The sequence below is a fragment of the Dipodomys ordii genome, unplaced genomic scaffold, assembly GCF_000151885.1.
Source record: "Dipodomys ordii isolate 6190 unplaced genomic scaffold, Dord_2.0 Scaffold93, whole genome shotgun sequence".
NCBI classification, from domain to species: domain Eukaryota; kingdom Metazoa; phylum Chordata; class Mammalia; order Rodentia; family Heteromyidae; genus Dipodomys; species Dipodomys ordii.
In genome coordinates, this window is record NW_012267309.1 from 1,953,431 (window position 1) to 1,967,913 (window position 14,483).

At 53.0% G+C, this 14,483-nt stretch overlaps 1 protein-coding gene across 1 annotated transcript in view; it reads left to right on the top strand.

Annotated features, from left to right (window-relative positions):
- Positions 1 to 2,744, top strand: part of Barx1 (BARX homeobox 1) — a 5,928-nt gene extending 3,184 nt beyond the window's left edge. The window contains exons 2-5 of the mRNA XM_013026372.1: positions 13 to 49; positions 1,742 to 2,033; positions 2,118 to 2,202; positions 2,580 to 2,744. Coding sequence (XP_012881826.1) covers positions 13 to 49; positions 1,742 to 2,033; positions 2,118 to 2,202; positions 2,580 to 2,744 — 579 coding nt within the window. The remainder of the gene's footprint in view (positions 1 to 12; positions 50 to 1,741; positions 2,034 to 2,117; positions 2,203 to 2,579) is intronic.
- Positions 2,745 to 14,483: the final 11,739 nt, after the last annotated feature.

The following is a 14,483-nucleotide window of genomic DNA, read 5'->3' on the forward strand; positions in this document are numbered from 1 at the left end:
TTCGGCGTGCAGGCGCTGCTGGCGGCGCGGCCCTTCCACAGCCACCTGGGTACGTGCGGAGGCCGGGGGGTGGGGGTGGGGGACGCGGGCTGGGCTTGGCGGGAGGGACAAAGCCGGGGTGCCCGGGGTCCACCCTTCTCCCGTTGGGTCCCCGGAGTCGACCCAGGACACGTACGTGTGCGCACTCCACGCTGGGAGGCTGCAGGCAATGGATGGGCTGCACGGAAACCAGGCCTCGTGCCCCTGCGCTGCGCCGTGGAGGGCATAGTTGCTCTCAGCTTCAGGGTAACTCTATGGCATCCTACACGGTTTGGGGGCCCGGCCCAGGGACCAGAGTCCGCAAGGCCATCGTAGGCGCCTGACTACTCTCCCGACCACTGTGGACTAAAAAGAAATAAATAAAAACAAAATAAAAAATTCTCAGGCCCTGAACGCCCGAGCTTTGCTGCACACCGCTGACCAGGAGTGGCCGTGGCTGCCCAGACTCAGAAAGCTGGAGCCCTAGAGAAGGCCTCGTATCTCTGAGTGCCGAGCTGGCCCCAGCCGGCCTCGGAGCCTTCCCGGGCCCTGTGATCCCCAGCCTGCGACCAAAGAGGCCTCCGTCCCAGCGCCGACTTGCTTGGGCCCGGCTGGAGGGCGTAATGCTTGGCTGTGAATCGCTGCCGGGTTGGGCCGCTGCAGTCCTGCAGTCAGTTGACAGATCTTTCTTGCCTCTGTCCTGTCTTTCTTCTTTAAGGGGTTGGTAAGGAGTTGCCCTCTCTTGCCATGTCCTTTCCACCAATTTCCATCTTCCCATTGCTTTTCGTTTTCTACTCTTCGCCCAACCACTTCATTCTGTCTTGGAGGGCTAGGTCTACCTCTCCACTCCTACATTTTCCCTAAAAATTCTTTCTCCCATTACCTCCTCAGTCCTTCTTCCCACTTAGATCTTGCAGGGGGCCTATGAGAGTTTGGGGCTGGAACTCACCCCACCATGATACTCCTGAGGGAAAGGAAGGCCTCGTATACTTAGAGGGGACCCCAGCCCCATTAGCCACCTTCCCTGCGCCAGCTCCAGTCGGAACTCGCCTGTCCAGAGGCGGTTGGTCTATCTGGGACACAGCTTCTGCCCCGCTTTGCATTTGCATCTGCTCTGTTGTTGGAAATTCGTTTTAAGCGGGCTGAAGAATTTTCTTTAGGACTAAAGAACATAGGAACATTTTCGTGGGAAATAACATGAACAGTGAAAACAGCAACGATAATTTTCGTGTTCGCAGCATACTTTTCAATTTTCAGGAAGCGCCCCACCCCCACCCCCAAATGATGCTCTGGCGGCTGGCTGCGGGGTGGCAGGCTGAGCTTCCCACGGAAGTGCATATGCCCCCCACTCCAGCCTGTTCTTTTTCGGTTGCAAAAATGATGATTTGGTTGGGGCCATCGCCCACCTTTCAAGTCGTCGTCGTTTCTCCTTAGTTTTCCACGAAAGACATAGCCCGTGCTTCTCAGAGCTGTGAACTTGTTCCTGAGCTTTCAGAAATTTCAGGCTCAGCTTCGGGGCCTGGGAAAGGCAGAGCAGAACACAGGATGGAGGTGTTTTCTCCTTTCAGGATTTCTGGAGGACACCCCATGTGGGAAGGGGTTGCTCGTGGCATGGGGTGGAAATCCAAGCGTCTAACGCCCATGTGGGTGGCACTAGATGAGTTCTACAGCTCACTCGGGAAGAGCACAGCTCAAGCTCACTGGGATCCTGTTCTCCTCACAGCGGTGCTGAAGGCCGAGCAAGCCGCGGTGTTCAAGTTCCCATTAGCGCCCCTTGGGTGTTCCGGGCTGGGCTCCGCGTTGCTGGCCGCGGGGCCTGGGTTGCCGGGGGCTGCGGGCACGCCGCACCTGCCACTGGAGCTGCAACTCCGTGGGAAATTGGAGGCATCAGGCCCTGGGGAGCCGGGCACGAAAGCCAAGAAAGGGCGCCGGAGCCGTACTGTGTTCACCGAGCTGCAGTTGATGGGCCTGGAGAAACGCTTTGAGAAGCAGAAGTATCTCTCCACGCCAGACAGGTAAGCCTGGGGGCAAAGCCAGGGCCAGCAGACAACTGGAGGGCAATCGGCTGCCCTGCTGAGGATGCGCCCTGCTCATTGCAGGATAGACCTCGCCGAGTCTCTGGGTCTGAGCCAGTTGCAGGTGAAGACTTGGTATCAGAATCGGAGGATGAAGTGGAAGAAAATAGTGAGTGTTCTTGGTGGCTCCTTACACCCTGGGTCTCCCTGATCACACGCTAGTTGTGCTCTCCCATCCTCCTCCTCGGAGGCCTCCCAATCGCCCTGACTTCTTGGTAACTGATGTCTGATTGCTTGCACCAGCACAATTAACATTCATTCCTTTCCTTCTGAACGTCCTGGCAGCTTCCACCCCCTTGGCCACATTTGTCCCCAGCAGCGCTCAAATTGTTGCTATTTTCCCGGGACTGGGGGGGGGGGAAAGGGAGGGGGGTCCCCCTGGATGCTTTGGGTTATGTCCTTCCGCTGCTCAGGGACGTGAGGCACCCGGCCTCCTCCTCGATCTGTGTCCCATCTCACCACTGCCCTGCCCGTGCCCCTGAGCAGGTGTTGCAGGGCGGCGGCCTGGAGTCCCCTACGAAGCCCAAGGGACGGCCCAAGAAGAACTCCATCCCGACCAGTGAGCAGCTCACCGAGCAGGAGCGCGCCAAGGAGGCGGAGAAGCCGGCGGAGGTGCCCGGAGAGCCCAGCGACCCGAGCCGCGAGGACTGAACTCGGTGGAGGTTGGCTGACTCGGAGGGGGACTTTGGCGACTGCCCGTGGTTCCCCTTCGGCCTGCGGGAAGCCACGAGCTGGCCCTTCCGCGGACACACACGCAGCCGTCTTCAAACGTGCGGTTAATACTTCGATTGCGGACAATTAGGGGCCAAACAAAGAAGGACACAGACTTTGAAGCCAAGCCCAGGCCCTAACCCAGGAAAGTCGAGTCCAGCACAGCGGGAAACGACTCAGGGGGTGCTCGGATCTCCACGTGCGTTCACGCCCCGCTCCTTGCCCCCACCACACCCCACCTCCGGGCTGCGACGCCGCCCGGCACACGCCCGCTTCCGCGCCCCAGGGACCAGGCGCCCGCGCCCCGGCCACAAGAGAGGACGCCGGGTCACCGTGCTGCCGCTCTGGCAGTGCCTGGGACTGCGTCCCCGAAGTCGCTGGGACTCCTATCCCCTCTCCCCACTCTTGCGAAGACGGTGACTTTTTTTTTCCAATAAAATATTTTATGACACCGTGGGGCTCGGTGCGGGGGCTTCCGAATCTGTTGGGGGTGGAGGGCGCGGCAAGGTTCGAATGGCAGTCGCCAACGATTCTGGGGCATCCTTTCGTCTGGCTCCACGGAGGTGAGATGTGCCCTGATCAGGTATGGCCCACCCGTGACTGAGTCGGTGGGATTTTACGAATCGATTTCACTCTGGGCTCCTGGGAGCCAGCTTGGACTCCAGCTTCCTCCGAATCTCCGGGACTCAACTGTTGGCCACAGCAGCTTACTACCAGCCAGGCGAATCGGGCCCAGAGCTCAGAGCTGCCTGGGTGGTTGGTTCGATCTCGGGGACTTGGAAGGATCCGCACCTGATCGGCGCTTTTTTGAAGGCCAAAGCGCATTATAAGAAATTTTGCAAAGAGGCGACCACAAGCTGCACGCATCAGTGTAGGGGGTGCTCACCCACAGTTTGCTTTGTCTCTGATTTCCCCCCCCAGGGGGGAAGGACCACCAGAGCAGGGACACCAGAGAGGGTGGCAGAGACAAGACCATTAGCTGCCCCACCCCACAGCCCTCATAGGGTGACCCTTTCTAGGAGCACAACACGCCAGAGCCACTCCTCACAAGGAAGGTCTCTGTCGATTGCTCTTTTGCCTTCTAGAATGGTCTTAGAACTCTCATGTGTGTTGTTTCTGTCCCTGTGCTTCTTTAGTGTGAGTAGGGTGATAGTGGAGCAATGGTGAGCTTTTTGGTTAAAGCTCTGAAAAAGTGATACAAGTTGATCATGCAGTACTAAGGGGGGTGGGGGGGGACAGGATTCAAAGCCAGGTCTGTTCTAGCACGATTCCACCCCCACCCCCCACCGCCCCCAATTGAGGGAAAGGAGTGTGGAACACTTACCCTCACGCAAGTGAAGACTTCCTATTTCAGAAAGCAGTGATCACTCTACAGTTATGGCCCCCATCTGTGATGGTCACCATGACCTTGGCCTTGTCCTGGAACCTGAGTTTGGATTTCCTTTCCCCAGAATACCCAACCTTAATGGGGGAGGTGGGGGGGGGGGTTGAGGAGGAGAAATTGAGAAATTGAAAGAGAAAGAGGAAGGGGGGAGAGACGGGGAGAGAGAGGCTCACTAACACATTCAGAAGGCTGGCACTCATCTCTCCATACAGTCCGTGGTGCCCTGGTTCTCCCCAGGGGTCACCAAGATGACTATGCTGGTTGCCTGGAAGGAACAAATCCTGTTTGTGATGGTGTCCCCTAGTTCTTTCCCTCGGGGCTACCCTTAAGGTCAGCGCAACCTAGCAATGCTTGGTAACTTTCTGTACCAGGCTCTGAGGGCCAAGTGGCTTACAGAATTCCTCTTAATCCTTTCCAGTTCAAAGGAGATGGAAGTTCCAGTGTGGAATTCTGAGGCCAGGAGGCCTGGGGGACTGAGTTTCCACTTTGTTTTGGTCATTTCTGCAGAGTTGTGGAAGATTGTCACCTTAGGCAAATTACTTGATTTGGGCATGGAAGGCGTTTCCCGAGGGGGTGGGGGGCGAGGCGGCTACTAACGAGGAGGAATCAAATCACAAAGACTCCAAACTTTCAGTTAGCACCGCTTTCCCCCCCCCCCAACCAGGCAGAGATGGGAACCTGACTCGATGCGAGGTTACCAGTAGGTCAGTGAGGGAAGTTGGGCCTCAGAAGAAGGGGTTTGGATTCCAGGGCTGGGGTGGAGGTTGGGAGTGGAGGTGGGGGGGGGGATGGAGTTTTTGTCCCAGTCCACACAGCTCTGCTCCTTGGAAAGAACGGGTATCGGGCACCGCAGACCGAGTCCCTCGGGGCCCGGGAAGAGCTCGGGGCTTGATTGCTTGGGAGAATTCCTGAGATTTGTTGGAAACTCCGGGCGGGCGGCTCCCGTGAACAGCGAAGTCTCCGAGGCAGACACCAAGCCCGGACCTCAGGCGAAGGGTCCCCACTCTATTCCGAGCAATCCGCTCCTTTGGGCACCGAGCTCCCCTCCCGGTCCACCACCCCAGGCCTGGAGCTTGGAGAAGGGATCTGGTTCTTCCGGGATCCTTGCCACACGAGTCCCTTCTCTGCCCCCAGATCCTGGGAAACCAAACGCACGGGATTGGCCGGCCGAGGCCCTGAGTGCGCTTCCCGGACGCCCCGGGCCCGCGGCTGGGGCCGGGAATGGCGGGGAAGTGGTCTCGAGCTCGGGACCCCCTGCGATCGCCCGGACACTGCAGAAATGGAAATAGATGGTCTGCGGGCGGTGGGACAGTGAGGATGTCGGGGTTTGCGCTCTGGGGGTGAAAGTTGGAGATGGATGCGTCCGCAGGGAAGGTGCGGGGGGGACGGCCGAAGCGTTGGGGTTCATGCCTCGGATTTCTGAGCAAATCGTCCTCCTGTCGGTAGAAAGGTAGCCAGGGTCCCAAGTTGCCGGGACCGCCTATGTTTGGGGGCGCAGGTGGAGGGGGTCTCAGCTTGGTTCCGCGGGTCGCTCATTGGTGCTGGGAGTCCCAGCCTCGCTGTGAACTCCACGCAGACACCCAGCACCCACCCCAGGGCGTCGCAGGTGCACAGGGGAACACCCTATCCCTTTATCTGGCACCTCATTTAATAAAATTAAATTAAAGTGGACTCTGGCATGGATCTTTCCGGATTCTGGATTGGCATGGGAGTCTTTGGTGAAATTTGCCAAGTGGAAGGAAAGAATGGGGGTCCTGAGTCGCGTAAACCATGGTAAGTTTTTAAGTCTCCCTGCCCAGCCCAAGCAAGCGGAGGACGCTCTCCTACACCGCCAACAGGAAGCCGAAGCAAGGCCTTGAGCCGGCACCGCGTAAGAACTCCAGAAACCCAACCAGATGCGGTCTCGCCTGATCGGTGGCCTGATTTCGTTGTTATCTGGCAGGAGTCTCAGCACCCTTCTTGTGTTTCCACACTCCGGGGAGGGGGAGCCCCTACCCTAGAAGAGACTCGTGGGAGAAGGAACTTGGGAGAGCCCCAGCTGGGAATCTCTGCTCCAAGTCCGGTGTCACAGCACCCCACCCCCTCCGCCAGTTCCCGGGAAAGCAGCTGTGGCAGCAGGCCTCACCCTAGCCCTTCCGGGTAGGGAGATGATCTTAGAATTGAAGGGATTTGCCAGCAACAGGTCTCCCCTCCCCCAATCTTCTCACCTGAGCGAGCAAAGGAGTTGGGACTCCTTGGGTTTGTAGGCAGGATAGAAAGGTAACACACAATGGCCACTAGGCCAGCAAGTCTGAGGCTGTCTGCGGCCAGGCTCCAGGTGACCTTGCCAGGCCAGACCAGAGGCCTGAGTAGGGCAGGGCATTCCCTCTTGGGCTCATGCTTAAGTTTTGTTTGTGGTGGGGGCTGAACTCTGGGCCTGGACACTGTCCCTCAGCTTTTCAGCTCCACCACTTGAGCCACAGCACCACTTCCAGCATTTTCTGCTTATGTGGTGCTGAGGAATCAAACCCAGGGCCTCATGCATGCGAGGCAAGCACTCTACCATGAGCCACCTTCCCAGCCCCCATCATGCCTTTTTTTTTTTTTTAAAGTTTGTTCTCACCCATATCTAGGTTTATGTGGTTGTTTGGGCTGAGGGGAGGGGGTCCTAGGCTCTGTGGATCCCCATCCCTCTCAATTGGACTCTGAGGAGTTCTGTTGGGTAGTTGAAATGGACAGCAGTGACCTCAGGGATGGGGAAAGCAGGAAGCCTACGGAGAGGGTCCAGGAGGACAAGGCTCCCCCAGGCTGAGAACTGTGAAGAAGAAAAGCTGCTTAGAGGGATCACAGCCCCTCACCCAGAAGCCCGATGAAAGGTGTGGGTGGGTGTCAGGAGAGGAGCTATTTAGAGAGGTGACTCCAGCCTGGAAGGAATTTTAGGAACATGTTAACTGATTGATTTCCCTAATAGCTGCTTTTTCAGGGGTGTGTGTGTATATGTGTGTGTGTGTGTGTGTGTGTGTGTTTGCCAATGCCAGGAATCAAATCTAGACCTCCTACATGTGAGACAAGTGTTCTACCGCTGAGTGTGTATATGCCCAGCAGTAATATGAAATAAGAGGGTGGGGGGGGGAGAAGGTGGAGAATGTTCTAAATCAGGTACTGGTGATGGTTCACACCCGTAATCCTAGCTGTTGTGAAGGCTGAGATTTGAGGATCTCAGGTCAAAGTTAGTCTGGGTAGGCAAATCTGTGGGATTTTCATCTCCAATTAACCACCAAAAAAACTGGAAGTAGTGTGTGTTTCAAGTGGAAGAGTGCTAGTCCCAGTGCTGGTGCACGCGCACGCGCACGTACACACACACACACACACACACACACAGAGTACGTTCTAATAATAATCCTAAAAGAGATCTCTGGAGTACAAAATAAAGTCTCCAGGTGATATAAAAGCAAGATGACCATTTCATGGGCAACATTTAAATTTTTTTCCTAGTGGCTCAGGGAATAATTAGATGCAGCATCACAGAGCTTCTTATATTTATTGATCAACTTACACCATGGGACTTTCATTCATTTAACAAGCTTTTGATGAAGTATGGCAGGGAATTCCTAAACCTGGGGGCTCTGTGTAAAATACCACCTTAATTCAGTGACAACCCAGCAGTAGAGATATTCCTAACTTTAGTTCTACAGAAGATAAAGCCCAGAGATGTTAGGTAACTTGCCCAGGAACACACAGCTATCATCAGCTCTATGGATCTCTTACTATTCGTGTCCCAGCAGCCTCAAGCTCCAGATGCCTTAGGGTTCCCAATGCTTCTGCCATCTGTAACAAATCTTACTGTTTGTAAACCAAAGAACTTACTAAGTATCTGCTGTGTGCCAGCCGCTGTGCCAGGTGCTACACCCACAGCCACTGACTCGGGAGCTTACATTGGGGGCAGGATACACAGAGGCGAAGCAGCCACAGTTAAATCCACAGGGGGATTTTATAGAATGACAGATGTCATGAGGAAAATAATGCAGGCGATAGGCAATGAGTGGGATTTAATCCGAGTGGTCAGGGAAGGTGTCTTGGGAGCTGACCCTTTGCTGGAGACCTGAATGGCAAAAAGGAATGGCTATGCTGATCTTAGATACTAGCCATAGCATGTGTAAAGGTCCCGAGGCAGTATGAGCTTGGCCTAAAAGTGCAAAGGAAAGAATGAATAGAAATGCAAATGGAGAAGGATGGCAAGGTGATGCCCAGAAGGCCACCTCAAGGAGGCAGTGTGCTGGCTCCTGCCTAGCTTCCAGAGAAAGAGGCAGTCTGGGGGAGGGTAGGCACCGTAGGACTGCTCAGCCTCTCTAAATCCAACAGGGTAGGGCCCAAGCTGCAGCAGCTCCACCTCCACCAAGCAATTTGCCCCCCCCCACTTTCTTTTTCATAAGGATGCAATTTTCTGCGTGCTTTAAGGACATTAGAAGGGCGTTTGATTGACATGCCATGCGAAACGCATTAACTGGGCTTGTGGTGGGGCGCTGCATGCAGGAAGGGGCAGGTAGAGGCAGGAGCAGCCCCTGGAGACCCACACCAGCCTGGTATAAAATGGGGGGGGCGGCGCACAGGGAAGGGAGCTAGGGAGAGAAACATGGGCCAGTGAGAGAGAAGCAAGGCCAAGTACAGAGAATCCCTGCCTTGATGGAATGAGAAAAAGGGACACAAAAAGAGAGAGTGACCCAGGAAGGGAATAGAGATGAAGCAAGAGAGACCGAAGAGAAAGATAAGGGTAGAACGGAGAGGAAGGTGAAGGAGAGGGGCAAGAAGGAAGAGTTCCAGAAACAAAGGATGAATGGAAGAGAACTCAGCCAGCTGTCACAAGGACAGAGATGGGTGAGTTCCAAGCTTGGTAGACAGCAGGAAAGATGGGAAATGATGGGAAACTTCCTAGCCGTGCTTGCTCCCTGGGCTGCACCCAGTTAGGGCCCTCGCATGCATGCACACGCGCTTTCTCTCCCCCGCCTTCCTCCAGGCTCTGCCTTGCTTTCTTGAAATCTGGTGTTCTCTGCTCTCAGATGCCCAGTGCATCTGTTTGGGGTCCTCAACCACAGGGGTATAAAACCTGCTGGGCACAGGTGGGCTCACACCTGTTGTCCTAGCTACTCAGGAGGCTGAGATCTGAAGATCCAGCTTCAATGCCAGCATGGCCACAGAAGTCTTAGACTATTCTCTCCAAATAACTTACAAAAAAGCTGGAAGTGGAGCTGTGGCTCAAGTGGTAGAACACTAGCTTTGAGTACAAAAGCTCAGGGACAGGGCCCAGGCTCTGATGGGTACATACACACGTATACACACACATACCACCACCAAGTCTCCCTCCATTGTGCTATCAGGGAGCCAATGCAGGCAAGGTGCCCCCAGTCCAGGCAGAATTCCTAAGCCTTGAGGAAATAGCTCCCAGTGGGTCCTTGGCTTTATTTCCCTTGATGCCCGCCTGTAAGTCACAATCCAACCTCTTGTAGCTCCGGGCATGGTGTGAGTGCTGTCTTAGTGGCCAGTACACGGTGATCTGTTCCTTTGAGAGGCCAGGACAGGGGCATGAGGACTTTGTGTTTAATGAGGACAGAGTTTTGGTTATGAAGATGATAAGTGGAGAAGATGGTTAGCAGGGACAGCTGCATGATCATGCGAATGCATTTTAATCCTCTAAACTAACCACATCTTTTAAAAATGATTAAGGAAGTGGAAGTATGGCTCAAGTGGTAGAGCACCAAACTTGAGCAACAATGTCAAGTGAGAGTTCAAACCCCAGTATTGGCACAAAGGAAAAGTTGTGGTTTTTGTTGTTGTTGTTTTGTTTTGTTTTTACCTGGGTGCTGGTGGTTCACATATATAGTCTTAGCTGCTCAAAAAGCTGAGATCTGAGTGTAGTAGTTCAAAGCCAGTCTGAATAGAAAAAGTCTGAGAGACTTTACCTGCAATTAACTAGCAAAAAGCCAGAAGTGGAGGCTGTTGCTCAAGTGGTAGAGCATCATCCTTGAGCAAAGAAAGTAAAGTGAAAGTCTGAGGCCTTGGGTTCAAGCCCCAGTTCTAGCAACAACAACAACAACAAAGAAAGAAAGAAGGAAAGAAAGAGAAAAAAGGAAGAAAGAAGGAAGGAAGGAAGGAAGAAAAAAAGGAAGGAAGGAAGAGAAAGAAAAAGGAAGAAAGAAAAAATCATTAAAACGTTAGCTTTTAAAAATTCTGTTATTGAGCTGGGAAGGTAGCTCAGTGGTAGAGCGCTTGCCCTGCATGCCTGAGGCCCTGGGTTCGATTCCTCAACACCACATAAGCAAAAAGAAAAAAGCCGGAAGTGGTGCTGTGGCTCAAGTGGTAGAGCGCTAGCCTTGAGCTGAAGAGCTGAGGGGCAGCGCCCAGGCCCAGAGTTCAGGCCCCATGACTGGACCCTCCCCAAAAAATTCTGTTATTTTACCAAAAATGTAATAGTTCTTGTGCCTACCTACATTGCACAAGGTTCTTGACTTTTCCTTCATTCTTAGATGATATCATTCAGTCATGCAATGTGGAAGACTGCATTCATCACTTGTGAACACATTCACTGGGTACTGTCAGGCAGCACTCACATGGATGTAAGCCTGTGGAGGACTGGGATACCACTCAGAGCAGGACAGGAGAGATCTCCACCCTTGGGAGTTATTTCCATCATCAGAGTCAGACAGTGAACAAGGTAAGTAAATAAACTGACATGTCCCCAAATGAAAAGGACTTTGGCTGGGTCCCAGTGGCTCACACCTGTAAGCCTAACTACCCAGCATGCTGAGATCTGAGGACTGTAGACTGAAGTCAGCCTGGGCAAATTGCAAGACCCTGTCTTCAGTTAACCAACAATACGCTGAAAGTGGAGCTGTGATTCAAGTTGTAGAACATTAGTCTTTACTCCCGGAAAAAATAATCAAGCAAGAACATGAGGCCCTGAGTTCAAGCACAAATACCTCCACACATGAAAAAAAGGGTTCAGAAGGAGTAGTGTGCAAGAAGAAGCGGGCATCACCAAGCAGGTGAACTGAAGCAAAAGAAAGGAAGGGCCTGGGGCAGTAGGTGCAGAGTCCCTGGGCCTTAGCTTCCCTCTGCTGGTGGGCAAGTGGTCTCTCTTGCTGTGTCTGGCAGTGGGGGACCAGGCAGGAGCTGTGGAGGAGGAAGGTCCACAGTGGGAGGGACACAATGGGCCCACATGAGCACAGAGGGTGGAATTCGGGGCCCGTGGGTGTGAGGGCAGAGGGCAGAATTCAAGGTCCGTGGTGAAGAGAGTACTCAGGTGTGCTGGTCTGGGAGACCAGCTACAGAAGGTGAGTCTGGGCTGCGTATGGTGAGAAGGACCCCAGGGGAGTGGACAGCTTGGGACTCTCTTGGCAATGGGTGTCGAGAGAGTGGCCAGGAGCAGATCACCAGGTGAGGGTCACATGGGGGTGAGTTGACAGGGTGTTCTGAGTCCTAGGGGGGCTTGGCTATGCCTATTGTTCTGGGAGCCCCTAGCACTTCTCCTGGAGGGGATGCTACCGATAACGGCAAGGGCTGAGCTCACCGTCACAGGAGGCAAGTTATTTAGAAGGGGCCCGGGGGGATTGCAGGCCCAGGATGAGCAGGCGATAGTTAAGTGTCTTTTGCTTTCCTTCCTTCCTTCATGACAGTATTGGGGCTTGAACTCAGGGCAGGGATGCTTTCAGTGGAGACAGGGATACTTCTGGGGTCTCAGAGCAGTTTTCAGCAGTAAGGACAGCTCAGTGCAGAACTGCCAGGGCCCTGGCTCAGTGACCCCAGCATGCTTCTCTTCTGGGGCTCTGCATACCCCATGGCCTGCACAGGTTGGGTGCAGGCTTCCTGCTATGCAGAAACAAGGGAAGCCAGCCCAGGGACTCTGAGACTTGTCTAGGTGACAGCCACTTCCAAGCCCCCCAAAGAAGGGACTGGTCAGAAGGAACTATTGTCAGGACCTGGTTTAGACACTGGGTGGCACCACGCGATCCCAAGCAGCCCCAGGGCCTGTCCTCCTGAGGGCAGACTTCAGTACTACATTTTCGACTGTGTGTGTGTGCGTGCATGTACACGTGCGCTACTACTGGGATTTGAACACCGGGCCTTTCACAAATGCTTGCCTTTTTCGCTCTACCACTCAAGCCACACTTCCACTTCCTGTTCTATGTTTTGAAAAACTGCAACGTGTCAGGCGTGTGTGGTAGAGAGACACAGGTATGCAAGAGACCCCACTTTGAACTTCTGCAATCAGATCCCCATAGGTTCTCCTTCCCTTCTGCTCCTCCAGCACCTGTCCCAAGACCTTTGCACGTGCTGTTCCCTTTGCCTAAAACTCCTCCTCCAAACCCAACACAACCAACACCCTCTGGCCTCCTTTCCTCATTCAGATGTTATCTTCTTAAGGAACTCCCTTCCCCAAATTCTCACATTGTAGCCCCCAGCCCTTCTCCCTTCCAAACAAAATGAAGGCTTGGACCATTTCCTTTTTCCTTTTCTGTAGGTGCAATTTTAGCTGGCTGGGACTTTGATTTGTCTAGGGACTTTGCTTGTGTTTGTTGTCACATAGAAATTCCTTTCAGTGAGGTGTTTCTTGGAGGCTTCTATGTCCCCATCGGGGCACCTAATTTTCCATGGCTGAATCTCAGGTGCCATTGTGTATCTGCATAAGTCCTTTGCTAGGGCCAGGGTTGCCATGAGACTATAGTCCTATATGCTAGCTCACCACGCTCCTTCCATGTCTGCCCAGAGCTGGGGTGTCTAGTTCCTGGGGATATCCATGGTCCCAAGAAGCCTTGTGGCACAAGTGCAGTCAGCTAAATGGCTGTTCAACCTGGGGTCTGCCTCCATGCTGAGATTAAATCAGGCTGGGCTATACAGAAGTGAGGGGCATGTGATCTTCTCCGAAGGGTGACTGGCTCCAAGTGAACCCTGGGGACCCTGGCTTGAAAGGGGCCCATTTGCCTCCATTCTCAGGGCCAGCCAGGCCTGTGACAGCTTCATGGATATCTGTCTGATCTATAGTCTGATGAATTCCTACCTCCCTTTCAAGATTCAGTCTAAACCCTATTGCATCAGTGGGAATGTAAGCTAGAAAACCCACTCTGGACAGCAGTCTGGAAATTCCTCAAAGAACTAAACATACATCTTTCTCACAACCCAGCCATACCACTCCTGGGCATCTACCCAGAACATCACAAGTTGGGATATGATAAAGACACTAGTACACCCATCTTCATTGCTGCACTATTCACAATAGCCAAGATATGGAAACAGTCCAGATGCCCCACAATAGATGAATGGATCCAAAAAATGTGGTACACAATGGAATTGTACACCGCCAATAGACAGAATATTATATCAGTTTCAGGGAAATGGATGGACCAAGAACAAATTATGTTAAGTGAAGTAAGCCAAGCTCAGAGAGACAAATGGCATATGTTTTCTCTCATATGGCAAGCTAGAGCTAAAATAGATCAGGATATATGTATCAGGACTCTAGGTAGTCACACACAGTGAGACCAAAAAAGGATACTATTAGAGGAGCAACATAAAGGTACAATGCCTATGTGCATCTAATGATATAAAGTAATATTTACCAAAATGAGCTCCAGGAAATGGAAATAAACCAACAACAACAACAACAATAACAAAAACGACAAAAAACCCCAATAGATTCAGTCTAGAAGCTGCTTTCTCCATGAAGTCCTCCAGGCCTTTCTGAGGCCTCCTCCGTGTTCCAGTCATCTTTGTCTGTTGTCTGAGAGACAAGGGAGTCTTAGCTTTCCTGGGCTGCACGCAGCAGGCACAGCACGCAGTAGGTACACTGAATGAATGCATGTTCCTGGAGTGCTGAGATTGTCCTCATTCCCCCTTCTCCCCCCACCCCTCAGGAAGGCTCCAGAGCCAGGCCCTTCACCACAGCCTCCCCTGCAGTAAAGCAAACCTACGCCCCCTGCAGGCCAGGACTCTCTTCTTTTCTCCCTTCACTTTTTGTTGTTGGTAGATGTTTTGATTTCTTTTAAACCTATCTTTGCTTTCATATTTCTGACTTCTAGTGTCTCTCTCTTTTTTCTTTTTTGAGTGATACGGAGGCTTTTCACTCAAGGTCTCTTGCTTGCTAAGCAGATGCCCTTCAGTCCTTTTTCACTTTAGTTATGTTTTGGGTAGGGTCTTAGGCTTTTGCAAGACTGGCTTAAGACCTCCTTCCTTCAACCTCTGCCTCTAACATAGCTGGGACTACAGTTGTGACCACTATGTCTGGCTTGTTTTGAAATAGGGATCTCTTTCTCTCTCTGCCTCCA